The sequence below is a fragment of the Esox lucius genome, chromosome 16, assembly GCF_011004845.1.
Source record: "Esox lucius isolate fEsoLuc1 chromosome 16, fEsoLuc1.pri, whole genome shotgun sequence".
Classification (NCBI taxonomy): domain Eukaryota; kingdom Metazoa; phylum Chordata; class Actinopteri; order Esociformes; family Esocidae; genus Esox; species Esox lucius.
In genome coordinates this window covers 19,362,925-19,389,204 of record NC_047584.1, presented here as the reverse complement: position 1 = coordinate 19,389,204, position 26,280 = coordinate 19,362,925, and the positions used below count along the sequence as shown (strand labels likewise).

General features: G+C 44.1%; 1 protein-coding gene across 8 annotated transcripts in view; it reads left to right on the top strand.

The window, feature by feature from the left end:
- The window catches only part of fmnl2a (formin-like 2a), a 62,526-nt gene extending 36,647 nt beyond the window's left edge, over positions 1–25,879 (top strand). The window contains exons 7-29 of one of the 8 annotated variants that reach the window (XM_034286743.1): positions 2,476–2,514; positions 5,024–5,068; positions 7,149–7,257; positions 7,549–7,625; positions 8,541–8,634; positions 9,221–9,295; positions 10,064–10,174; positions 10,892–11,041; positions 11,993–12,094; positions 12,759–13,062; positions 13,439–13,624; positions 16,231–16,355; positions 16,618–16,820; positions 17,086–17,320; positions 17,548–17,616; positions 17,720–17,800; positions 17,955–18,084; positions 18,476–18,639; positions 18,833–18,934; positions 19,163–19,261; positions 19,858–19,996; positions 23,183–23,229; positions 23,793–25,879. In XM_034286743.1, the coding sequence (XP_034142634.1) occupies positions 2,476–2,514; positions 5,024–5,068; positions 7,149–7,257; positions 7,549–7,625; positions 8,541–8,634; positions 9,221–9,295; positions 10,064–10,174; positions 10,892–11,041; positions 11,993–12,094; positions 12,759–13,062; positions 13,439–13,624; positions 16,231–16,355; positions 16,618–16,820; positions 17,086–17,320; positions 17,548–17,616; positions 17,720–17,800; positions 17,955–18,084; positions 18,476–18,639; positions 18,833–18,934; positions 19,163–19,261; positions 19,858–19,996; positions 23,183–23,229; positions 23,793–23,831 (2,725 nt within the window). In that variant the 3' untranslated portion in view covers positions 23,832–25,879. Of the gene's footprint in view, positions 1–2,475; positions 2,515–5,023; positions 5,069–7,148; positions 7,258–7,548; positions 7,626–8,540; positions 8,635–9,220; positions 9,296–10,063; positions 10,175–10,891; positions 11,042–11,992; positions 12,095–12,758; positions 13,063–13,438; positions 13,625–16,230; positions 16,356–16,617; positions 16,821–17,085; positions 17,321–17,547; positions 17,617–17,719; positions 17,801–17,954; positions 18,085–18,475; positions 18,640–18,832; positions 18,935–19,162; positions 19,262–19,857; positions 19,997–21,057; positions 21,174–23,182; positions 23,283–23,792 lie in introns of all 8 variants that reach the window. The other 7 variants (XM_029113384.2, XM_029113385.2, XM_020054980.3 and 4 more) reach the window with 7 other exon arrangements.
- The last annotated feature ends 401 nt before the right edge of the window (positions 25,880–26,280 follow it).

The following is a 26,280-nucleotide window of genomic DNA, read 5'->3' as shown; positions in this document are numbered from 1 at the left end:
GTTGTTTTTCCAGGTCTCGAATGGCACCCTATTCCCTATATAATGTATTATCTTCTAGCAGAGCCATATGGGCCCTGCTCAAACATCACTTCCTAGGGAAGAGGGTGCTATTTGTGACCAGGCATTTCGTTGGGTCGTGTGACTGGCTTCTTAAGACCCCTTGCTGGTTGCTGTGAAATAGCACATCCCTGTCGTTGACATTTTGGCTTCTGAGAATCCGGGGAATCCCCTTTTGTTACACTGTCTTTTCCACCCTTATTATAGGAATACTACATGTAATGTCATTAATATCATACAGTTTATACGTATTCCTAATAATGAGACAAACATTGAAATTCGCCAACCCAGCTTCTTAGAACCAGGCAGATTTTATTCTGATTATAGGCCACAAATATAGTTGATGCATACAGCTGTGAAAGATTAAGGACACCCCCTATGATGTTGTCAGTTTTTTCTTTGACATATTTGAATACATGGGTATTTGAGCTGAACTCCAACCACATTCAATGATAAGGGTAACCTCATTGAACATATTATACTTGGAAAACCATTCAGGTTTCACTTATAATATACTGAAATGACATTTCCGGATGTGGAAAAGGTTAGTGCCCATCAGTCTTGAAAGGGGCGCAAAGGAGTTTCCAAGCAGTTTGAAATAAGTCATTCCACCGTCGAATGGATCACCTACAAATGGAGATCCAGACCACTGGCCGTCTACACAGGAAAGGTGGTCCCACCATATTCAGCCCAAGAAGGTGCTCACAGAAGTCTCTAAGAACCCCAGGGTAACATCAAGGGATCTGAAAGCCTCTCTTGCCATGCTCCATGTTAAAGTGTCTGTCAAAAAGAGGCCTACAGGGCAGGAAGGAAGAAGTCTCTGCTCTGTCTTTGAACAGAAGAAGCATATACCAACTGTCAAGCATGGTGGTGGTGGCATTAGGGTTCAAGGCTGCTTCGCTGCCACAGGCTCTAGCAAGCTTGGCATCATTGAGTCTGCCAAGAATTCTATGTTGCACCAGAGAATTCTTGAGCAGAATATGAAGCCATCTGCAAAGCTGAACCGAACATGGATCTTGCAACAGGACAAGGATCCAAAACACACAAAGCTACAAAGCCAACAGAACGGCTCAAAAATAAATGGGGGGTATGGAATAGCAGAGTAAAAGCTCAGATCTCAGTCCTTTAGAAATGCTGTGGAGGGACTTGAAGCGGACCACGCATGCAAGAAATTGTGGAAGCAGTACTGTAAAGAGTTGGCTAAAACTCCTTCCAGTCAATGTAAGAGACTGACAGTTAGTTACACTAAATGGCTACATGAAGTTATTTCAGCAAGTTATTTCAACCTTAGCTATTAACACCAGCTTTTAAAGCTAGGGGTGTTCTTGTTTTTTTCTACATTATGAAAATACATTTTGGTTGATTTATGGTGGGTAAAGGATTAATATTTCAGTGTCATTTCCAAAAGTTTGGTTATCTTTATCTTACATATCAGTATGTCTGAATATGTATAAAAAATACAACTTTCCAGGGGTTGTACATAATCTTTCATGACTGTAGTATCTCATGTGCAAGTATGCATATTGCGTTGTAATCCGGCTGTCGTTTTAACCATGTGATGTATGTTATTACCATTAACTTCTGACAGAAGCTAATCCTTTTGTCTGGGGTAACTTGCAGGTTTTATAAGAACTGTTATACAAAGGGAACCATTGACACTATGTAACACGTACTCTCAATCCCAACTTTATCCTAACCCGCATATAGTGGATTACAGGGCTATTGAGGATTTTGGCAAGGAAGCCTTTTGTATTAATCCTCTGAGTCACAGGAAGTAGAGGTCAACATATATGCATCTGTGTTCTGTTTGAATGCAGCAGCATACTAGCATTGTTTCAGTTGCTAAATCAGAATGACTGAAGGTCAATGGGAAAAGCGTGCAGCTAGTAAACATTGAATCATGACCTACCATCTTGAACCTGGCTTGAGCTGCTTAAACGGGCGTGAGCAATGCTGACTGTGCTGTGTGGAAAGAATTCCACCCCCCCACCCCCCCAGCCCAGGCTTCATTGAAAATTGATGGGCCACCCAGCCTGCGAGCACCTTAACTCTGGGGAAGCAGATCCCTTTAAACCTACAGTACATGCCAAAATCCCTTTAAACCTACAGTTCATTTAATTTGAACTTACCACACATAACTGTTGTTGTCAGTATATATAGGCCAGTGTTTGTGTGCTTTATGGAACCCTATGAAGAAAAATTATGACTGGAGCTTTACAAGCCCTGTTCTAAACTAGCACACTAGTTCTGGAATAGGTTGCAATTTTCCCCCAATTCCTCTGTTATGAGAAGTAGTGCAGTGTATAGGGAGCAGAGTTCCAATTGGGAGTGGGGTGTGAATGGCAGTTGTATGGACTTGATAGGCCGACGGTGAGAGCTGTGTTGTTGACGATGTTCTGTCGTGGCCTTCATCCTCAGTCTTCTGTTCCGAGTCCCAGACTTCAGCAGCAACAGCAGGCAGGTCTACTCAGCGCCTGCAGAACCCCTGTGCTCCATTCCCTACCTGTCACAGACATGTGCCAGCACAAACACACACACGCACACACACCTCTCCCCGCTTCTGTTGCTAAGCTGTGTACATGTGTGGAGTGGAGGGAGGGAGTTTGGCCTATATACAGCTCTGGAAAAAATAAAGAGACCACTGCACCTTTTTCTTTCCTTTCCAAAAAAAGTTGAAAAGGAAAGTTTTGAGCGAGGAACAGAAGTGTTCAATTTGCAGTGGTCTCTTAATTTGAACCCTTCTGTACCTCACTCAAAATTTTCCTTTTCACATTTTTTGGAAAGGAAAGAAAACAGTGCAGTGGTCTCTTAATTTTTGATATAGCCTACAGCTGCTTGCCTACCTTTACTGTATACATGGAATTTCCCCTCCCAATTAGAGTAAACTATTGGTAGTGGTGTTGTCTCTGGCCCACTGTATATTGCTTTAGCAGGCTACAGTATGTACTTGTGGAAGTAGTAGCTGGCTACAACCAACCCCCATGTACTTGGATGCAACCACAACAACAACAGTGCTCTTATCTGTAACTCTTTAGTTACCTCCTCATGCAGACTGACAAGTCAAGGTAATCGACATTAGTGGTATCAGTGTTTATATTTCCAACTTCCAAGGAAAAATATTGTCCCTCAAAGAGAATTCCTGTGACAGACCTGCCAACCTGTATTCATTTTGTGTAGTATTTATACAGTTGAGGTTTAAGGTATCCTGGTATCATTTTAAACTATTCGAGTCCTTGTACCCCAAGATACAGTGGCCTCCAACATTCTTAAATGGAAGAACCTCAGAACTACCAACACTCATCCAAAAGCTGTCCGCCAGGCCAATCCGAGCAATCAGGGGAGAAAGGCCTTGGTCTGGGAGGTGACAAAGAACCTGATCGTCACTCTGACAGAGCTCCAGAGTTCCTGTGTGGAGATGGGAAAAACTTCCAGAATGACAACCATCTCTGTAGAACTACCAATCTGGTCTTTATGGAAGAGTGGTCTTATGGTAGTCTCGCCTCTGTAAAAGACACATGACAGCCTGCATGGTGTAAGGTTACTCCAGTTTAGCAGGATGACATCCTAAAAGGCCAGAAAAGAACAGCGACCATGTCTGCTTCCGTTGTAGCCCATATTAAACTATTTTAAAATAACTGTGTACTTTATAAGGTCAAGAGTTTTATCTGGATTGGTTACAAGATCAGGAATAACTACGGGCACCAGAATGTGTTTCTTCTTTACCACATTAATCTTTGACATGTGGTTCCACCTCTTATGGTGACTGAGAAGGATGAATTATGAATGATGTATTATGTTAGGGATGGAGAAGGACGAATGATGGATTATGTTAGGGATGGAGAAGGACGAATGATGGATTATGTTAGGGATGGAGGAGGACGAATAATGGATTATGTTAGGGATGGAGAAGGACGAATAATGGATTATGTTAGGGATGGAGAAGGACGAATGATGGATTATGTTAGGGATGGAGAAGGACGAATAATGGATTATGTTAGGGATGGAGAAGGACGAATAATGGATTATGTTAGGGATGGAGAAGGACGAATGATGGATAATGTTAGGGATGGAGAAGGACGAATTATGGAATATGTTTGGGATGGAGAAGGACGAATAATGGATAATGTTAGGGATGGAGAAGGACGGATAATGGAATATGTTAGGGATGGAGAAGGACGAATGATGGAATGTTTGGGATGGAGAAGGACGAATGATGGATTATGTTTCGGATGGAGAAGGACGAATAATGGAATATGTTAGGGATGGAGCAGGACGAATTATGGATTATGTTAGGGATGGAGAAGGACGAATTATGGATTATGTTAGGGATGGAGAAGGACGAATGATGGATTATGTTTGGGATGGAGATTTGAAACAAACTGATATAGTATGACATATAATACATACAAAATACATACAGAAAAGGTAAGTGAAGAAGCCAGTGTACATGTCCACTATGTTATCCACATGAAGACTACTACTGTATAATCCATACCCCTAGAAACATTTGAGGGTGTGGATGGTGGAGTAAGACCACCTCACAATGTATTCAGGATCCAAATATGGCTAAATTGTATGAAGTAATGTAGGGGTCAGGACACATTTTCCTGTTTTTATGTATTATTTATTTACTGATGCCCTCCGGACTTCCTCCTACCCAACATCAGGCCTACACCAGCAATATCTTGAGTTGTTGAAGAGCAGCCAGTTACCAATAAGTTATAACAGTCTATAGCATATTATAATTCCCCCTTACGCAGCCTTCTGACAACATCACTACAAGGCTGAAAATGACACATGTCGTTTTGTTGTCCGAGGCCTGGCGTGCTGTCACTCAGAAGTGCTGCTCCTAAAAATTAGTCAGGTTTGGCAGGTCTCTTGTTTGGCTGGACAGGTTGTCACATTTCTAACATTCATCTTAAAAACTGTTTGTGCTTTCTTTTAAAACCTCACTGCACACTTGAAGGACGCCGAGCTCTTTGAAATGCCCCAAGTGTTCGCAAGGACGATGGTATGTCTAATTCCCCCCTCACACCTCCCTGGACATCCTTAGGCTAGAATGTCGTACTTTAATAGTTGTGTTTCTAGTTTTCTTGTGATGTAGCGAGATGTGATCTAAAGTAGCATTTTTTATGTCTCGAATGGCTCCTTTATTCCCATTATAGTGAAGAATTTCGGACCTAAGCCTTACAGAGAGTAGTGAACTATACTGGGAATAAGGTTCCATTAGGGCAGTGGTCCTACAATCCAGACCTCGGGACCCAAAGTACTGCTGGGTTTCATTCTAGCCCTCTATATATTGACGTATTTAGACCTGGGACACCAGGTGAATGCAATTAACTATCGGGTAGAATAGGAAACAAGCAGTAGTCTGGGTGCCCAGGCTCGGAGTTGAGAACCCCTGCATTAGGGGATCAAACTTAGTGGTGAAATAAGTACAATTAAAATGATCTGGCTGTGTAAGCAAAGAATGATGTGTAATTTCCTGTTTGAAAATATGTCCATGAGAGACTGGTGTTGAAATAACACCCATGGAAACATAGCTTGGAGGCCCTGAAGCATCTTTTGGTACACATGCCGGCCTGTCAAAACAAGTCTTCCATGCCTGCACTGCATCATGGAGAATTACTTTCTCTTTTTACTCATAGTCCTGTCAGCACACATCATCTCCTCTGTGTACAAGAAACATGATCCATGTCCCAAACAGAAGCCTATTTCCTATTTGGTGCCCTAGTTTTAAACTAGGTCCTATAAAATTAGGATACTTATAAAGGGAATGTGGTGCCACTTGGAACATAAACAGTCGCCTCATGTCTCTTTCCTTTGAATGTGTGCCATTCTCCCAATGATGCCCGGTGGCTGGAAGGCTTAAATGCTTGAATATCATTTTTGTAACGATGGGAAAGAAGACAATAACTCTTAAAGAATGCCGTCTTCTGTTCCTGGCTGTGTGTGAGGCAGTGTTCACATTGTGTCACCATCTCATGAAGTGTGTCATGTGAGGAAATCTGTTACGTTCTGTTTCGTTCTGTGTAAGCATTCACCTAAATGGAACAAAGAGCATAGGTAAACTCACACACGGTGTAGAGACACACACACACATACACGGTCACACGTAGAGACACACACACACACACACACACACAGTCACACGTAGTGACACACACACGGTCACATGTAGAGACACACACGGTTTTGTTGCTACTTTACCTACTACCCACAAACATTGTAACTCAGCCCATAAAGCCCATAAATCAGCCACCGCTTCAGATTGGTTAGACAACTTACTACAGTGACTCTGTTAATCTGTCCCTATTTGCCCTCACTTCAAGTTCTTATCAGAGCTTAGTCACACACACACACACAGACACACACACAATCCACCCCTAAACAGGACCTTAAAGTCAAAGCCTTAAGGCAAAAGTGCTGACATGAATCAGCATGTGTGTGTGTGTGTTTGTGTGTATGTGTTCATCAGAAGCCTGAAGACACCTTTTCCCAGAACCAAGGCTGTTAGAGAGAGCCTTGTGACACACAGAGCTGGAAATAACCTGTCGTACGTCCCCGGCTGGGCTGACCTCTGCTAGACTAAATTCAGTAGCGTGCAAACACACACACACAAATACACTTGCCTCACATTTGCTCTCTCACACACTCACACACGCAACTGTAGTGTGCTACTCAAGCACTTTCCTTTCATAGCAAGGGAGGTGTCTGAAAGAAAAGCCTCTCTGCCCTCCTGTCTTGACAAAGGCAGAGCGATCACTGCCGTGCATGCAAATGAACTGCTGCCATTGTACCAGCCGTTAGTGATATCTTTGTGCGGGATGGTTCAATTAAAACTCAGCCTCTCAGCCTCCCCTCTGGCCTCCGGGCGAGGCTGGATTACACAGCTCTTTGTGTGTCCATGTAATGTGCCATAGACGTCGTCAATGTTTGCTTATAAAGGAATGTCTGACGGGAAAATGTGCTGTGGGCTGCAACACCTCTCAGGCGATGTGTCTTTTTGTTTACCAAGCCATGAGTGTTGTTGCAGGTTCAAACTGTAGATTTCTCCTCACCCCCCCCACACACACACACGTATGTTTCAGTTGCAACACCCTGCCGAGCCGGAGAACTCTGAAGAACTCCCGGCTGGTCTGTAAGAAGGACGACGTTCACGTCTGCATCATGTGCCTGCGGGCTATCATGAACTACCAGGTGAGAGCGTCCTAAAGTCTCCATGCTGACCCCATTCATATGGCTGTCCCAAATGTCACCCTTTTCCCCTCAATGGCTGTGCACCGTGTGGACACGGCCATAGGATGGAGGGCAGAAACGTGCCTGCCCGAACGCCCCTATCCTCAGTCAAATTAAATTTGTCGTTTGACACGTCTTCAGCCGACGCGTTATTTTCAGTGTTCCCTTTTTCTTGTCACCAGAGTTACTCTCTGTGTTTTACCAAGCGGCCTGTCTCACTCCTCTTTCTCTCTCGTCCCACTGATCACCCAGTACGGCTTCAACATGGTGATGTCCCACCCGCATGCTGTCAATGAAATTGCACTTAGTCTCAACAATAAAAATCCAAGGTAAGCCTTTGACGGTCAGAACCTCCACTGTCTCTGTTTAAACAGCTCCTCTAGTTCTTAGTCCTGATCTTGGATTAGGTCTCTTTTGTTCCTTGTAATAATATGAATGATGATCTTAAAGACAAAACCTGGGTCATCACCCTGAGTGGCTTTATGAGTACAGCCCCTTTCCGCTTATTGCTGCCCAAGCTCTGTTCACCACTCCAGGTGAGGACACTGCGGGGCACCCCAGGAAAACACTGGCTGCTGCTCAGGGATCTCCTGGCCCGCAGGAGTCCCTCGTACAGGCCTCTGGCGTTTGTTTACGTAAGCGTGTGTGCGAGTGTTCGCACGTCTGCCTCTGCTTCAGCATTGGGTGTGTTTAAGGTGTGTTCAGCGCAGGGTGTGCATGTCGGTCCCGGGGATGAGCTGCGTCAAATCATCCGTCCCCTCCTGTAATCTTTGATGCAGTTTAGGAATTCCTCTAGGATTACAATGGAATACATGCTATTTAACAACAGAGCAGAGCAAGTCAGGGTGAATGAGCTAATGTTGCAGGTTACCAGTCGCAGGGATTACGGCTGAGTGATTCACTCTGTAATATGTCTTGCATTTAATCCCCGGGATCAGATCCACGGACCTACTTAACATATAATTCCATTGAATTGATGATGTCTGTTGACATTTTGGATCCAGGAATATGAGTTAGACCTGATGTAACCTTGGGTGGGTCCCTATCCCCTCCATACTGTACCACCATTTACCAGTGACCCTGGATTTCTTTTCAGAAGTAGAGTGCTATGAGGGGAATAGGGTGCGGTCTTGGAACGCAAACGTAATGTTACCTTTTCTCTCAGGGTGTCCAACATGGTTGGTATTCGCACCAACATCAGTCCAGCTTAACCGATCACTGCTCTCTCTCATTTCTCCCCTCAGAACCAAAGCTCTGGTGTTGGAGCTACTGGCCGCAGTGTGTCTCGTGAGGGGGGGACATGAAATCATTCTCTCTGCGTTTGACAACTTCAAGGAGGTATGATATGGAGGAAGACGTCACAGTGATATTTCATCTGATATGTGATGGGAGAGAATTGGAGAGTGGTAGGAGAGTGATGGGAAAGAGTGAGGAAACTGTATAAGGGTAGGTTTTATACAAAGCAGAGGTTATAGTATCTAGTGCTGCATTTTTACACAGTCCAGCATTGTAATGGGAAGGCATCCCAAATAGCCTGCTATTCCCTATGAAGTGCACTACTTATTTTCCTGTAGGGTGGAAAATCACTCTCCTTAATTTTTAGGACCATGCATGGAGGGAGGACCATGCATGGAGGGAGGACCATGCATGGAGGGAGGACCATGCATGGAGGGAGGACCATGCATGGAGGGAGGACCATGCATGGAGGGAGGACCATGCATGGAGGGAGGACCATGCATGGAGGGAGGACCATGCATGGAGGGAGGACCATGCATGGAGGGAGGACCATGCATGGAGGGAGGACCATGGCTCCACACAGAAGTGCACTACTTTTGACAGTAGCCCTGAGAGAATAGGGGGCTTTATTATTGGCTGTTGACAAGGTGGTGAAAGGTGAATGATTGATGGATACGTTTTCTTACAGGTGTGTGCTGAGACCCAGAGGTTTGAGAAGCTGATGGAGCACTTTAAGGACATGGACAACAACATTGACTTCATGGTAAACAGCGTTTTCACTGGACTAGCTAGAGCTTGTTAGGCTAAATCATATTCCTCAAAATCACTTGGTAACCAATTCATTCATTAATACTCAGTTGTATTGGTTCCTACATACCCTGCCAGTATGTATTAGACAGCAGTTTGTGTGGTGTGCCCCAGATTTCTTCTTTCTTCTGTGAGTCAAACGGCCTTAACTTCAAGTCTGGCCCATGGTCTGTGCTCGTTGTGTGTGTACGAGAGCTCAGCGGGTGCCATGCGTGTTTGAATAGTCCTTGTGTGTCATAAGTCACAAGTCCACTAAGCCATTTGGTTCCGGGCCAATCATTTGACAAAAGCCCAAAGGCAAACCGATTTGTCAGACAGGGCTGGCATCTCTCACCCAGTTGACTGCAAGCTCCTTAAGGAAGTCCATAAAGCCAGTATTAGAATGGTGACAGGAATGCCTTGCCTCCGTGGTGTCCCACTTATGTACATAGATCAGTGAAGTGTCTATGTAGTCCACTACTTTTAACCAGATCACTGTGGGTGCAGTCTGGGAAACCAGCAGAAGTGACTTCGTTCATCAGTCCATTTGGCATAATCAATGCAGCCTCATTTACATACATACTCACGCTTGTTTACACACGTACACTCCCCATTGGCGCCCTATTCCTTTTGAACTGCCCTTTTGAGGGCCCGGTATGGATGCAGGACTTGTCCCATGTAAAGGCATATTGGGTGTGGCTGTATGACTTCTCTGACCAGCTGTTCTGCTTGCTGGTCCCTGAAGGTGGCATGTATGCAGTTCATCAACATCGTGGTCCACTCAGTAGAAGACATGAACTTCAGGGTTCACCTACAGTACGACTTCACCAAGCTCTGTCTGGACGACTACTTGGATGTAAGTAACCTGTTATTTCGAGTCTGTTATGGAGGTTGTTTCAATGTCTGTTTACTTAATGGACTGAATTGTGGAGTTGACCCCAGCCCTGCTATATATCACAGACAATACTGTTTGTTGAGATGCAAACACAAACTCTCACTGGTGTTGACTGGCTGAAATCATCTTGAGATGTTACCCTGTGTTCAGTGAGTCAGTCCTATCCATCCTCTTCCATGTCTTTCTGACTGCCAGTCTGTGTGTCTGGCCATCTGTTTGCCTATCTGTCCATTGTTTGTTTTGGATGAACACTCTGGGTAGTGGTTTTTGCAAATGTTATCCTCCTGTAATGGTAATGGGTTTGCAGTTTTATCCTCCTGTAATGGTAATGTGTTTGCAGTTTTATCCTCCTGTAATGGTAATGTGTTTGCAGTGTTTTTCTCCTGTAATGGTAATGTGTTTGCTGTTTTATCCTCCTGTAATGGTAATGTGTTTGCAGTTTTATCCCCCTGTAATGGTAATGTGTTTGCAGTGTTATCCTCCTGTAATGGTAATGTGTTTGCAGTGTTATCCTCCTGTAATGGTAATGTGTTTGCTGTTTTATCCTCCTGTATTGGTAATGTGTTTGCATTGTCTTCCTCCTGTAATGGTAATGTGTTTGCATTTTCTTCCTCCTGTAATGGTAATGTGTTTGCATTGTCTTCCTCCTGTAATGGTAATGTGTTTGTGTGTCCGTAGAAACTGAAACACACTGAGAGTGACAAGCTGCAGGTGCAGATCCAGGCGTACCTGGACAACGTATTCGACGTGGGAGCGCTGTTGGAGGATGCCGAGACCAAGAACGCAGCACTGGAACGCGTGGAGGAGCTGGAGGAGAACATGTCACATGTAAAGAAAATCACAACCCCACACACCCCGCACACCTACTCTGTCTGCATCCTGAACCGCACCCTATCATATTTACAGTGCACTTCTTTTGACTAGAGCCCTATGGGCCACAGTCAAACGTAGTGCACTAAATTGAGAATAGGGGACACCGTCGGCCTGTACCCGCTAACTTCCGTTTGACACTCCAAACCATAGACTGAACTCTTGACCCGACACTACCTCTCCGCCCAGACTCGATCACTGATTTAACAGTCTTGGTTACTCAGAAGTGAAATGCAGCCCTCTCTTAGTTCAGGTCACTGTGTCCTGCCTGCTCCTGTGAAGTGCTTGTACTTCATCTGTTTTGACATAATGATTACAATCCAGTGCAGATGTCAGCATGTGGCACCGTAACGCACTGTTAAAGACAACATTTACAGTGACTTAAAAGGGCTGTCCCACTGGCTTTGCACCACATCCCCCTCTCTCGCACAGCCCTCTCTTTCTTTCTCAAAGGCCCTTTAGATCAGTCCCGTGTTACACAAATAGACATCCCCACACACACACACACACACACACACACACACTGCACTAGGCAACACATTACAAAGGGTCAGTGGACGTCCTATCCTAGCCACTTACGTGTTCAAAGGTCTGCTTCTTGATGTTCACACACATCTAACAGATCCAAAGAATTTGACATGAATGTCTTTATGGCTAATGCCCAGACATATACCTGTAGCATTGCGACACTAGACACACAATTAAAAACCGGCACAAATATTAATCATCTTTGTATTAGCCATCTGTCTAATCTTGACTGTGATGGTATATATTAAGGATTGTAAACGCTGTGGAAATGTGTGAGGAAATGATCGTTCACCATGATATCGTTAAGCAAGGCATATCGTTATATCGCCGCGTTTTTCTCATTACCCCCTTTCATCTGACCCTTGACCTTTGATCTCCTAGATGACAGAGAAGCTGCAGGACACGGAGAATGAGGCCATGTCCAAGATCGTGGAGCTGGAGAAACAGCTGATGGCACGCAACAAGGAGCTGGACTCCATCAGGGTGAGACAACACATCTTCTTAATTCTCTGTTCTGCCTCACGTACACCTTAATCTATAAACACCTTAATCTATTCGCTGGATTGGTTTGAGTTATATGTTTATTTCCACTATGAGCCTGAAATAGTACGGTGACATTTTGAAAATAATCATTATGCCCTTTGAATGTAAGAGCGGTTTGAAAAGACCACCTGAAATGTCAGCCAGTTTTTTCTAGGATGGAGTTTTGGCCTTTTATTGCTCAATGTGTCAGTCCCTGTCACCTTTCCAGTTTGAAGGGGATGTGTTAAAAGTGGAGATAAAGTGTCCACTGGACCTTGTTTCCATTTAATTACTGGGTTTATAAAATAGATTGATATTGATATTTAATTGAATCACGAGGTGGAAAATGTGTTCTAGCTCAATCCTTGCCCCCAGGCCGTTCTAGCAAATTCATGCAGTTTAAATGGCCTGATTTACATTTCTGATTATTTGACCTGAGAACGATCACATTAATGTTCCCTGAAATTATTCAATATTGAAACAAAGACGTCTGCATTGGGCCTTTTTGATAATGTCAAAAGCATTAAGGTCCTATTATTCATTACGGTGGTGTCAAAGATCACATTTTGTCCTTACAAAAAGAGGTGACTGTTTAGTCATGTAACTAACATTTGCCCCCCCCCAGGAAGTGTACAAGGACGCCAGCTCGCAGGTGCACACGCTGCGACGGATAGTGAAGGAGAAGGATGACGCCATCCAGAGGCAGTGCCACCTGGAAAAGAAGATCCACGAGTTGGAGAAACAAGGCACTATCAAGATCCAGAAGAAGGGCGACGGGGACATCTCCATCCTGCCCTCGCCTCCTGCCCCCGGGGGTCCGCTGGTGGCCGGAACGGAGGGCGTGTCGGGGATCTATAACGGGGGGTCGAATGGGTTGTCGGGGATGCCCGGGCCGCCCCCCCCTCCCCCACCACCTGGATCCGGAGCTGGTAGGTGGAGTTCAGAGTTTAGGCTCAGTCTTGTGTTCAGCCCGAGCCGGGAGCTAAACAGTCTGGATTGTTAGTTGCTACTTTCACAACAGGCCCTTTAATTTCGCCCAGTGGTATTTTGAATTATGCCTTTTTCCAAAGCTCATCTTATATTTGAGTTGTGACAAACAGAGCTGGGGAGAAACCATCTGAGAGGAAACCAGGGAGCAGAGCAGCACCCCAGAGGAGCAGCAATCTGCTGAGAGACTTTTCCTGCTGTCATCTCAATTCCACGCTGTCTTTCATTCTCTAGTCCTCTCTCTCTCTCTCTCTCTCTCTCTCTCTCTGCAACGGCTTGTTTTCAATTTGAACCTCAATTTCTCTCCATCTCTTCCAGTGCCAAATGGACCACTCGCTGGCCCTGCCGCACCTCCCCCTCCCCCTCCTCCGCCTCCTCCTCCCCCACCGCCACCCCCCAGCCCCATGGAGGTGTCCGTCCCCCTGCCCCCGCCTCCACCGCCTATGGCCCCCCCACTTCCCGGCTGCGGATCCCCCACCGTCATCTTCAACTCAGGATTAGCGGGTAAGATCAGCCCACCCAGACGCCACCTGCGTCTGAGACTGCGGACCGCATCCCAAGCAGCACCCCGTGCCCTCTGTACCTCCAGTGAAAAGGAGTGCAACTGCCTAAGAAAGAGGGTGCCATTTGGGATGCCCTCTGTGTACGAAACACACCTTACCTGTGAACCCATCAAAGCGGTTTTTATGATAAGCTGTGTTTCTGTTCATGTAGGGTGATGGTTATCAGCCAGCTCAGTGACTGAACTCTTTCGGGTGTCTTTACAAACCGTCATTATCAAGCATTGCAATCTGGAGGATTTTCCCAGCCCTTATCATAATGACTCCGGGCATACAACGAGTGCTTTCCTATTCTTCTGATTTTTTTTTTGTATCTACGCCTACAGTATATGACCTCATCAACTGAGCAGTCTTTGTGTGTGTAGGTGTGAGACAGACAGATGTAGAGCATGAGCCTGTCAGCAGATGACTGTGAGTGTGTCTGATGCTCTTTACTCACAGTGTATTTCAAGCTGTTTGATTTCCTGTTCAGGGTTGTCTGGGGAATGGGCTGTCATGGGTGCCTCAGTGACCGGTCTCCTCCTCAACTAGTCACTCTGCAGGCTTTAACCAGTTACAACAGGAATGCAGTGTGACATTGTGACAACAGTACCATTACAGAATTAGACACTTCACTATGAATATAGGACTGTTGATAAAAATGAAACTAATCTGCTCTAAGTTCTCAGAACTCAAGAAAATACATGGCTAAAAACAACGTTTTTAGGGGCCGTTTAAGGGCAGGGCATTCAGATTTGTCCCCTTGGACAGTAAATGTAATTTGTGTTAAGTTTTATAAACTGCTAATTAAAATTTAATATTGTGGCAAAGCGCTTATCCCCATATACATTTCACAACATTATTATTTACATATCCAGACATACTTGCTGGATTCTTACTCTTGTGTAAACGTCATTAAAGCCAGTGATCAATCTTAACATACCGTACAAGTGACAACAATGCAACAAAATAGATGAACCAGAGTGATATTTACTCTCACGGGTGGTCGAAAGTGGTTGAAAATGCCTCTACTAAGCCACGTCTCCAGTTTATCCAGTTCTCTGGTCACCCAGCATAAAGAATCTGGCAGTTATTTAAGGAAACAACCCAACACAGTAAGCCAAAGCCTGCATCCCAGCAGTCGGCTCTTCCAAATAATGGTTTTGGTAGAAATTGCAATAGTACACTTACATTTTAAAGGTTGTTTTGACCGTACAGGAATAGTTTAGTTTGTGGTCCAAGTAGGGATGTATTTTGTGACAGATCTCTGTCTTTCCTTTATGTCATTCCTTTGTGATTAATCATTTCTCTGGATGCTTTTTTCTTTGCTCTGCCAACCAGAGGGACCCATCAAACTGTTCTGTAGGTTTTCTCTGTCATGTATTTGTTTTTCACGCTTCCTCCCCTCCCCTATTTTGGAAATGGTATTTTTAGTCTCATCTTAAATGTGAAGACAGTCCAGACACACACACACACACACACACACACACACACACAGACACACACACACACACACATACACACAGACACACACACAAAATGAAGGTCCACAAGTCATGACCACTTATGTCCTAGGAAATGGCTAGACTAAAAATGATTTTTTTTTGTCTAGCCAAGCATGAAATTGGATGTTGTGGCATGCATTTTCTTTTAATTCTCTTGCAAACCCTCCTAAAATATTGGTTATTCTCTGCTGCTGTCCTGGAAAAGGCTAGAGCACAATACATAACATTGACCTGAGGAGTCTTTTGTCATCATTATGGGATGCTGAAGTGCTGGTCCTTAGCCTGTCAAATACTGGTTAATTAGACTAAACAGAATTCAATTCGGTTTGTCTTACTTGACAACTTTGATGTACTGAAAATGCCATATTCCCACCTGCTACCTGTACAGTACTATGTGCCTGTGTGATGGTTATTGTCTCGTTAGTGTCTGTTGCATGCTGATGTGCCCACAGCTGGCCGGCCGAAGATGAGAGTGAGATAGGAGAATGTTGATCAAGCCCTGAATGCCCTGACAGTCCCACTTTCCAATCTGTGTCTTTATTTCTCTGTGACATCGTCTATCTGTCTGTCTGTCTGTCTGTCTTGTCTGTTAACCTGAGGTGAGGCGGTCAACCTGGGCTTTTAAACACAGCATTGCTGTATTCTAAGTCTATATCAGCACCAACTGTTCCACTGATGACCACATGGCCATGTGTAGATGTATGTAATAGAGCAAACTCAATGTGACATCCCCCCATTTACACTCGCTTATATAAATCATTTGTAGTGGCCGTGGCTAGCAGTGAAGAGTTAGCCGGAGTCCAGGAGACTATGCTATAGAGCTCACTGTGGGACACCTTGAATGTGTCCTTATGGTCAGTCTGGTTTAGACCGTTTTCGTGATGCAGTCTCCCCCTGTGTGTCACCCCCCCCCAGCAGTCATGGATTAGCCATGGTTCATCATGACTGCTACCCTGCACTACTTTTGACCTGAGCCATAAGTACCCAGGTCCAAAATAGAGCCAAATAAAGGGATTAGAGTTAATGAATTAATAGATGCTGACAAATTCCTCTGTGCCCCATCCAGCCGTGAAGATTAAGAAGCCCATCAAGACCAAGTTCCGCATGCCCGTGTTTAACTGGGTGGCACTGAAGCCTAACCAAATCAACGGCACGGTGTTCAATGAGATCGACGACGAGAGGATACTGGAGGTCGGGACGCTTACAACAACCAACACAGTTACACTACTCTCACACAGTTCCCAGAACCATGCGTAAATTACACACGGCAGCTGTGTGTATTTTAAGGGTGTTGTTTGACTGATCTGAGAAATGAAATACATAGACATGATTAAAACCCAGCTTCCCATACATTTGTTACGCGACCGTACCTCGACCTAAATGTAGGGCCCCCCACTATGGGACTGTCAGTTAGGATTTCAACATAACCGCTTGGCATCTCCTCAACCATCAGGACCTGAACGTGGAAGAGTTTGAGGAGATGTTCAAGACGAAAGCACAGGGCCCGGCCTTGGACGTGAGCATGAGCAAGACCAAGATCATCCAGAAGGGTCCCAACAAGGTGGCGCTGCTGGATGCCAACCGGGCGAAGAACATGGCTATCACCCTGAGGAAAGTGGGCAAGGCCCCCGAGGAGATCTGCAAGGCCATTCAGCTGTAAGACATTATAAGAAAGTGCATACCAAATGGAACCCTATTCCCTTTATAGTGCTGTACTTTCATCAACAGTACTCACCTACATAGGGATTAGTGTGCCATATGGTATGCACTTTCTTCACTACATGAACTTGTTGACTTTATCTGCGTGGGACTGAAAATGACAGTACATTGGGCTGAAGTGAAGTGTGTGTGTGTGTGTGTGCACGCACGCTGGCTGTCTCAAGTTTTGAGTAACCGCCATCTTCCCACCCGCCTCCCTCAGGTTTGACCTGCGCACCCTGTCAGTGGACTACGTGGAGTGCCTGATGCGTTTCCTGCCCACGGAGAACGAGGTGAAGATCATGCGTCAGTACGAGAAGGAAAGGAAGCCGCTCGAGGTGCTGACAGACGAGGACCGCTTCATGATGCACTTCAGTAAAATCGAGCGGCTCATGCAGAAGATGACCATCATGGCCTTCATCGGCAACTTCTGTGAGAGTGTCCAGATGCTGACACCGGTGAGGATGGGCGTTTCTTGGTGGTGTCCCACGTTCTCCCCAAATCCCTACCTAGCACACTCGGTTCAAATGGAAACTTTGGGTAATGGTCAGGAGTAAAAGGGATTTGAGAATTGTAGGCAATGAAAATAGGAGGATTATTTTTCTCGCTAGTTTGACTTTTTTCTACGTTAGATTCTGCCGTCATCTGACGTTTGTTCTGCTGTCTTGTTTTTTATGCTTCACAGCAACTTCACGCGATTATCGCAGCGTCTGTGTCAATAAAGTCCTCACAGAAACTCAAGAAAATTCTTGAGGTAAGCAGCTCTTTTGTCACTTGTGGTGTTTTCTAATTATTCAAAAAGTCTTAAAAAGTTATATTCTGTTGTCATTCTCATGTTTCTGTTTGTTTCCCTCCAGATTATCCTGGCTCTTGGAAACTACATGAATAGCAGTAAACGTGGAGCAGTGTACGGTTTTAAACTACAAAGTTTAGATTTGGTAAGAGCCTCTTAGTGTATAGTGTATGACCTGCTTCAAAGTCCTATTTGGCCGGATCAAAAGTAGTGCACTACATAGGAAATAGCTCAATAGGGGTTCATTTGGGATGCAGGCACAACCTTTACTCTTCATGTTTTCCCGTCATTTCCTCCAGCTTCTAGACACCAAGTCGACAGACCGGAAACTGACACTGCTGCACTACATAGCCAACGTGGTGAAGGAGAAGTACCACCAAGTGAATCTGTTCTACAATGAACTGCATTATGTGGAGAAGGCTGCCGCAGGTACGATTCACAGTACAGCCCGGTCCATGCTTAATCACATCAGGCCCCTATCAAAATGTGTGCACTGAACAGGGAATGTGGTGCTATTTGGTGCCATCTCCCTAATGATCAGACATGGCAGCGTATATGGACAGGATGGGCCATGTTGTTGCATCTACAGGCACTTCTATTGCATTGTTATTGCAATAATTTGCTGTCTTTATTTTAGAGAGTGCTTGATGTGGTTCTGTGTTTGGGACATTGACTCCACGCTATGGTGTGCGTTCCCCTAGAGCGCCATGCTGTAAACACAATAAAGAATGGCCCTTCTCAGGGAGTACCTCGCTCTAAACAATATCTAATTATGTGCATGCGCTTGTGTGTGTGTGTGCGCGTGTGTGTGCAATTTCAGTGTCGTTGGAAAACGTTCTGCTGGACGTGAAGGAGCTCCAGCGTGGCATGGACCTGACCAAGCGGGAGTACAGCATGCATGGCCACAACACCATGCTGAAAGACTTCATCACACATAATGAGGGCAAGCTGAAGAAGCTGCAGGATGACGCCAAGATCGCACAGGTAACCCCGTCACCTCACAACACAGTTAATCTCAGTTTAACTGTTTTCACACTGAGCATGTACACAACTGCAAGTTATACTTCCAACTAGCGCATCCTTTTTTTTTTTTTTAAGGTTTACATTTAATTACCCACTAACTTAGCGTTTACAGGTTTAAAAGATGCTAAAGAAGGTTGCTTTTGTTCTCTTGCAGGATGCCTTCGACGAGGCTGTCAAATTCTTTGGCGAGAATTCCAAAACAACGCCTCCGTCCGTGTTTTTCCCGGTGTTTGTGCGCTTTGTCAGGGCCTACAGGGTGAGACCGATGTTCCTCTCACACACCCCTCCAGACTGTCCCAAAACATTCCCCTCATCCCACCCCCCCACCCGGTCCTGATCAACCCGCGTACACCAATGTCTCCTCCGTGTAAACACTTTAGAGGCTCTACGACACACACACTGAAGAGGCCAGACGAAGGGCTCTGGTGCAGCTGTGTGTTGGACTTAATTACGTGTTTATCTGTGTGTGTGTGTGTTCTCTAAGCAAGCGGAGGAGGATAACGAGCAGAGGAAGAGAGCAGAGCAGATCATGATGGAGAGACTTCTGGAGCAGGAGGCCATGATGGACCAGGAAGACCAGAAGGTAAGCTTTCCCTCTTTCTCTAACGCTTTCCCTCTTTCTCTAACGCTCTCTCTAACTCTTTCCCTCTCTCAAACTCTTTTCCTCTTTCTCTATCTCTTTCCCTCTCTAACTCTTTCCCTCTTCCCTCTCTCTCTAACTCTTTTACTCTCTCTCTTTGCCCAATTCTCATGAAATGTTTATTCTCCCGATACACTATTGGTATATAGTCTCATGTATAACAGGTTTCTGCTAATCAGCAGTCAGGTTTGGAACCAGACAGTTTATTATATGTGCTCAAGACACTTACTGTGTCAAGTCAGTATCATATTAGTGTGAATGGCACCTTATTTCCTATTTAAAGCCATTCTGTATTCCAATGAGATGCAACTATAATAGTGCTGTGGCACTGGGTTTTACTGAGCAGGAACATGCCTTTGGACTGTCATGCTATTTTAATAGCCTATAATGGTTCCTGGGAGTTAACTGTCAGTGTCCTTGTCTAACAGGTTTTGTTCGTCTCTATATCCTTGTCTGTGTGCCCGTGTTTTTAATGTGTCCGCCTGTGTGCGTGCGTACCTCTGTGTGTGCGTACCTGCGTCGGCGTGCGTCGCCACCAGTCTCCATCCCATAAAAACAGTAGGAGCAGGAGCCAGCAGCACGAGCTGATAGCTGAGCTGAAGAAGAAGCAGGTGAAAGACACAGGCAGCCGCCACGTCTACGAGGGGAAGGATGGAGCAATCGAAGACATCATCACCGGTAAACAGGACCTGGGGCCAGTCACCTTCAGTCACACACACACACACACACGCTGATCACTTTGCATGAAGGTACCTTCCTGTGTTCCAATCCAGTCTCATGCAATCTTTAACGTACGTTTTTAAAACACTAACACGTACGTCTTAACTATTCCAGTGATTGAACTGTCAATGATTAAATCTGAATGCTTTATTTAACCAAAGTCATGGATTCAAAACATAAATTGATAATCCAGCTAATGTGATGTAGGCATTTGGAACTGACTCAAATGTGTGTATGATCATTTTCTGCTGTCTGTTGTTGCTTTGTAACAGTATTGTGAAAAAGGCCAGGCCTATAACTTAGGTTATAGGTGATGGGTTTTTATGGTTTGCTTCCCAAATGGTACCATTTTCCCTATGTAGTGCACTACTTTTGACTTGCAGGGTAGTCCACTTTATATGGTACTGACTGCTATTTGGGACGCTGTCCATATATGAATCTCTTTTATTAAAACCATTAGTCAACACAAGGAAAACTAAAACACATTTTATTTGGTGAGCCGCAGTAAAATGTTCCTCTAGCGAATTGTAAATTTGTTGTACACAACCCTAGGTCATTTACAGTGAGCGTAGAGTGGCAGTTGCTCTGTAACTATTCATAACAATCAACCATAAGAGCTGAATGCCTTTAAAAATGGTTAAGTTGGCGCTCCATTCGTTGGGTTAGCTGCAGTGAAACAACCCTAGGTTGGCACATTTCTGGTATCTGCCAAAATTCCTGGGTCTTCCTGAAATCCCAGTTGGAGGATTTCTAGATTACCTGCTTATTCCCTACTGATCCCAGAAACGCTTCCAATCGGACTTTCCATTAGGCAAGAAATGTGTGAATCCTCCAACAGGGATTTCTCCATTCTGTTACCTTAAGCAGCCCCTTAGACTTGTAGTAACCCCCTGTAGAATGTGCTTATGTGTCACTGCTCCGGTCTTCTGATGCTGTAGGCTGGCTAACCTGTGCTAAACCCTACATAGAGTGCTGCACCTTACTGTCTTGTCTTGGCTGTTGTTGTTGTCTCAATGCAGTGCTGAAGACAGTGCCCTTTACCGCCCGCACAGCCAAACGGGGCTCACGGTTCTTCTGCGAGCCCGCTCACAATGAGGAGCACCATTACTAAAGCTTAGATCTCTCTCTCTGAAAGGTTTCTGTAAATACCCTGCTCCATTCTCTCTCCCCCCCATTCACTGACTGTGTGTTCCCTCTCACTCTCTCACACTGTGGGTGTGTCACTGTCGGTCACGTGTGTGTTATTTCTTTTGGGGGGTGGGGGGGTGGTTGTGGGGGGGGGGGGGGGGGGGGGGGGGGCACCGTCTTCCCCTCCTAGCATGGGGGGGGAGGCGGTTTTCGGGACACTCCAATGACCCTGCATGAGCGCGTGCCTTCCCTGTCACATACTACCTCATCCGTTTGTCACCATCAACCGGAGCAAATCATAATGTCACACAACCGGGTCCCAGCGGGCAGTACCGTTGATATTCGCCCTCAGGCTTCATTCAGCAGCGTTGTTGTACAGTTCATAGTGTGAGGTACTGCAGGGTGAGTGCCCTCTGCTGTTAATATAGCCAAAGTGCATCTGTGCAACTGTGGCTTAACTGATGCTCACTAGTTATCATCAAAGATGAATATATTGCATTATGTCAGCTAGTATTAAGAGCAATAGTTCTATTATAGTGTATGGCAGTTTTGCATTAGTAGCTATGTAATATGGATAGTTATCATGTATGTCAGCCTGTAAAGATATAATTAAGCCATAAGGCATGAAGTTGGGTAGTATTGGCCAATATACCACAGCCTGAGGTGTACCTATAAACCAGTTACCAATCCTATTAGAACAGTAAAAAGTACTTTTATTCCTGACCATGGTATACGGTCTGTTATAAACCGCGTGGTTTGAATACTGAATGCTAATTGGTTGAAAGTTGTGATATATGAGACCATGGGTATGTAGATCATGCGTATGACATCACAACTTTTTCCCTTTTATAACAGGATTGATAACAGTTTTGTGATCAGAATAAGGCATCTCAATGGTTTGCGGTATATTTCTAGTATACCACGTGTAAGGGCTGTGTCCGGGCACTTGCAAGGTGTCGTGCCTAAGAACAGCTCTTAGCTGTGGTATATTGGCCATATACCATACCCCCTTGTGCCTTATTGCTTAAATATACCATGGCTTTCAGACACTTCTTTATTCAATCACCCAGTTTACAATAGTGAATAATGTTGTCTTTTACAATGTGTTCATAGTCTTGACTTAAATGTTCAAATGGCTGTGGCATTATATGCTTATTGCGTGTTCACCTGTCTAAAACGGAGGGTTGTCTTTGTCATGTATTTGGTGTACTGTTCACTGGGTTCCTGCATGCTTTCATCTGCTTCAAACCCACAACATCCCATATTCCAGTTCCCCTAGCTCTGGTCCAGGCACCTTAAAGCAACACTTTACACCCTGGATAAGAGCTAAGGTTGTCTGTACTTTGTGCTTGGCTCTATGTCTTTGATGGTTGATCCCATTTGTATCACAGGACTTTGTCGGGTCACTTTTCTAACATATTGCATGAAGAATGAATTTTTATTTTATGTTCTCAGCCTTGGATGTCACATTCCTTTCCATTGTGTGTCACTAACATAGACCTAGACACGTCATTTTGTAATTAAGGAAACTCTTTCTGCATTTTCCTAAGTTGAATTCACAACGTCCCATTCACTATGTCCCTGGCTGAATGCATGCGGTGCTTTGGTTTTTTGCCATATTCCATTTGATATTCCTTTTTTTCTTTGTTAAAAATAATATTTCTGGTTTAGTTGGTGAACTGTTCCAAAGCCTTTGTGGGAAGTTTGAGGGTTGGCTCTATTTGCTCATGCTGATTGTCATTCTGCAAAGCAGCCTGAGTTTTGAGACAGAAAGTCAGAAACAAAAAAAGCTTTTTTTGCACCTCCCTTTGTGCCTGCATATTTTAGTAAGCCCTGCCAATCTAACACCCTAGTCCTGTCCTATCTTGTCCCCTGATATCTGCCCCAGCCCACCCTATTGGCCGCTTTGCTCGCTAAGCGCTCCTGCCACTGTAAAGCCACTGTGAAAACACTAGAGTGATCCCTCTGGGTGAGCTTCTTTTAACCTCCATTTGTGTCTTCTCTTCATCCATCCAGCGCTAAAGAAGAATAATATTACTAAATTTCCAAATGTCCACTCGAGGGTAAGGAATTCCTCCAATAGCACCCCTGTGGTGGTGGATGTGTCCCAAACCTGGCAAGCATTTCTCCTTTTTACCTCCCCTTAAGTGATTGCTTTCCATACTTCAGACTAGAGTGCCTTTGTTGGTCCCTCTCCTCGTTTCTAGTTCACTTTCTATTTCCTAATACTGTTAATAAGAGACAAATGTTGCATGTCTTAGATCTAAGAATGCAAATCTAAAATGCTCTATATGTAAAAGTATGACTACCCCCCCCCCCCACCAACCCTTGTTTATTACACATGGGCAAATGTACAAATATATATTTAACCACACTACATATTCTTTGACATGGCATATTTTTTGGGGCAAGCTGTCAACAGCTTGTTTTTTATAAATAGTGAAAAAAGGATTACTAAATAAAATTGGAAAGCAATGCAATTCACTAGGCCTTTCCTCTGCCCAGAGTAAACTGTAAGAGAACTCAAGCTGCTTTGCCTGATTGGCTGCCAACACAACCAGCCTCTGGGCTCGACTGAAGGCCATGACAAGCTGACTAACTTCTGTTTTATCCCCCCACATCCCAGATCTTCGAAATCAGCCTTACAGACGAGCCGACGCGGTGAGGAGGAGTGTCAGGAGACGCTTTGACGACCAGAACTTGCGACCGGTCAATAACGCTGAAGTGGTCATGTGATGAGGGAACAGTGCATGTGCTAGGGGAGGCGTGAGGAGGGGGAGGGACAGGGAAAGTCTAGCAGCCTCTCTCTCTGAACCACTAAAGGAGAGGAATATTGAAAGAGAAGAATGGACTGAAAAAAAGATGAATGGACTGAAGGAAAGAGATAGATGTGTCTGAAAGTTCAGTTATAGGGAACCTTAGACAAGCCAAGTGCCTAAAACATACTTTTTATGTGAGAGTTTATTTGTCTTTTGTCCGTCTGTCCGTATTTTTTTTCTTCTTCAAGCAATACAACTTGAACTGGCTTTAACTGTATTTTCTTTTTATGTGTAAACTGGACACAGACGTCTGTAGGGGAATTCCTGAAAGAGATTTTTCCTGAGAGAAGTGTAGAATGTATACGGGATATGGTTCCCTCAGCGGTCGAGAGGTATTTCGCCACAGGTGGTGATATTATATAGTTTGTATCTTATTTACATTCCCGGTGCTACTGCCATTGCTCTTGGAATTACAGAGTGCTCGAGAGGAACTTTTTAAAAACTCATTAGCTTTTCCATTGTTACTAAAGGGCTAATGGACTTTTTAAAGGGCAAATGTCATAGGTTAGTATTACAAAGCAAAGATCCAAAACTAATATGCTTAATGAAAGTACTTAAGCAAATATGGGGTCACGTATGTATGCCGACGTGACCACAGTTAGGGAAATCATCTTAAAGATAATATAAAGAGATCTCTCAAGTCAAGACCAGGTTAATGTGAAAGTGTATATAGACAAGCCTCCTCAATATTACGGTTAATACGGAATTAACATCTCATTCATCAGTGTTATTATGGTTAGTGGACCAAGCCGTAAAATATTAGCTTTATCTGGATAAACTACATTGTGTGCTCACATTGACCTCAAGTGCCATTCACATACCTTTCTGTTTAGTGGTTGGTGGGTCTCTGGTGACTTTAGGATTGGACGGCCAAACAACCATCCAGAACTAAAAGTGACTAAAAGTGAAAGATAAATATGCTCCAACAAAGACATATCAGCAGCCAGGTGTAGACACTGCAAGAAAGGCACATTCAGCTACTTGAGGAGCTTGACATTAAAACTGGATTCCCAGGGGGTTTTTTTAACTCTGAAAAATCACCTGATTGATCTCTAGGCAATGGTCTACTCACAATAATTGTATGTTTAATGTATAGTATTTAACCACTCAAAACTTTCCATTCAGTTGTGCTCATCTGACCCACTTTGACATGAGCGTCAGTCGTTTCTGATGTGTTGATTTCAAACACGGTAGAACAGAAAGTACACAACCGTTTTCTAAATGTACAGATATTTTGCTACAGATTTGTTGCATTGTTTTTTACGTCTTAATCCACTCATTAACATATGGTTAATACTGTACATATTGTTTAAAACAAAGTTTGCAACACCCTGTTCTATACAATTTGAATGTTATTTTAACTTATAGTTTATTTTTTTCTTCTCATTTTGTATATTTAAGCAAAAACCCACCTGTCTTCTCTTTAACAGAAAGGATCTAGTGTGTGGAGCAGAATGCTTTGTTGTCACACTTGCCTGACAGTAAAAAGGCTTTTTGATTAGAAGCGCATCCTAAATAGTATCCTATTCCCTGTATAGTACACTACTAACAGATAGGGCTCAGATGTAGCGTCTTCATAGGAAATAGGTTAACATTAAGGATGCAACCAATTGATGTTCAGACAAGCATTCTGCAGTCTCGGGACCATAAATGTACATGTTGAAGCGTGTGCAACAAACCACTCATCTCCATATTTCCTACGTGATCTCTTGACCACTCATCAGCTTCATTCATTAGACTGGATAATACTGGCATGTTTTCCCTTTTCAAAAAAATTTATTTTTAGACCTTGTGTGCTTATTACCATTTTTTTTTTTTAAAGTTAGATTCTCTTAGATTCTCTGAGTGATCAATGCATCTGATCAAATAAACCATTTACACTATTGTGTTTTTACTTTATTTTCTGTTAATTCTTTGAATTAATTACACAGACTTTTGAAGAGATTTACTCCGTTTTTCTTCGCATTCTCGTTGATACAAACATTGTACCATGTTATCTGTGTATGGACAGTAGAAATCATTGATTGGTCATTTCTATTGTAAAGGATGGCTTAAAGGACAGCAACCAAGATTCTTCTGTTGTTGTGTATTGACCTCCAGAGTGCTTCAACTCTGCTGATGTACACATTGCATTACAAATATTAAATACACTAGCATTTCACTGATCCACAGGAGGTAAAAAAAAAAATAGCTGTATATTATGGTATAAAGCCCCGTGAATGAGTTCTGAGGATTGGAACTTCTAACAGGCGGCCTTATGTGGAAACTTACTGAGCTCCAATCTCCAGTTGTGGC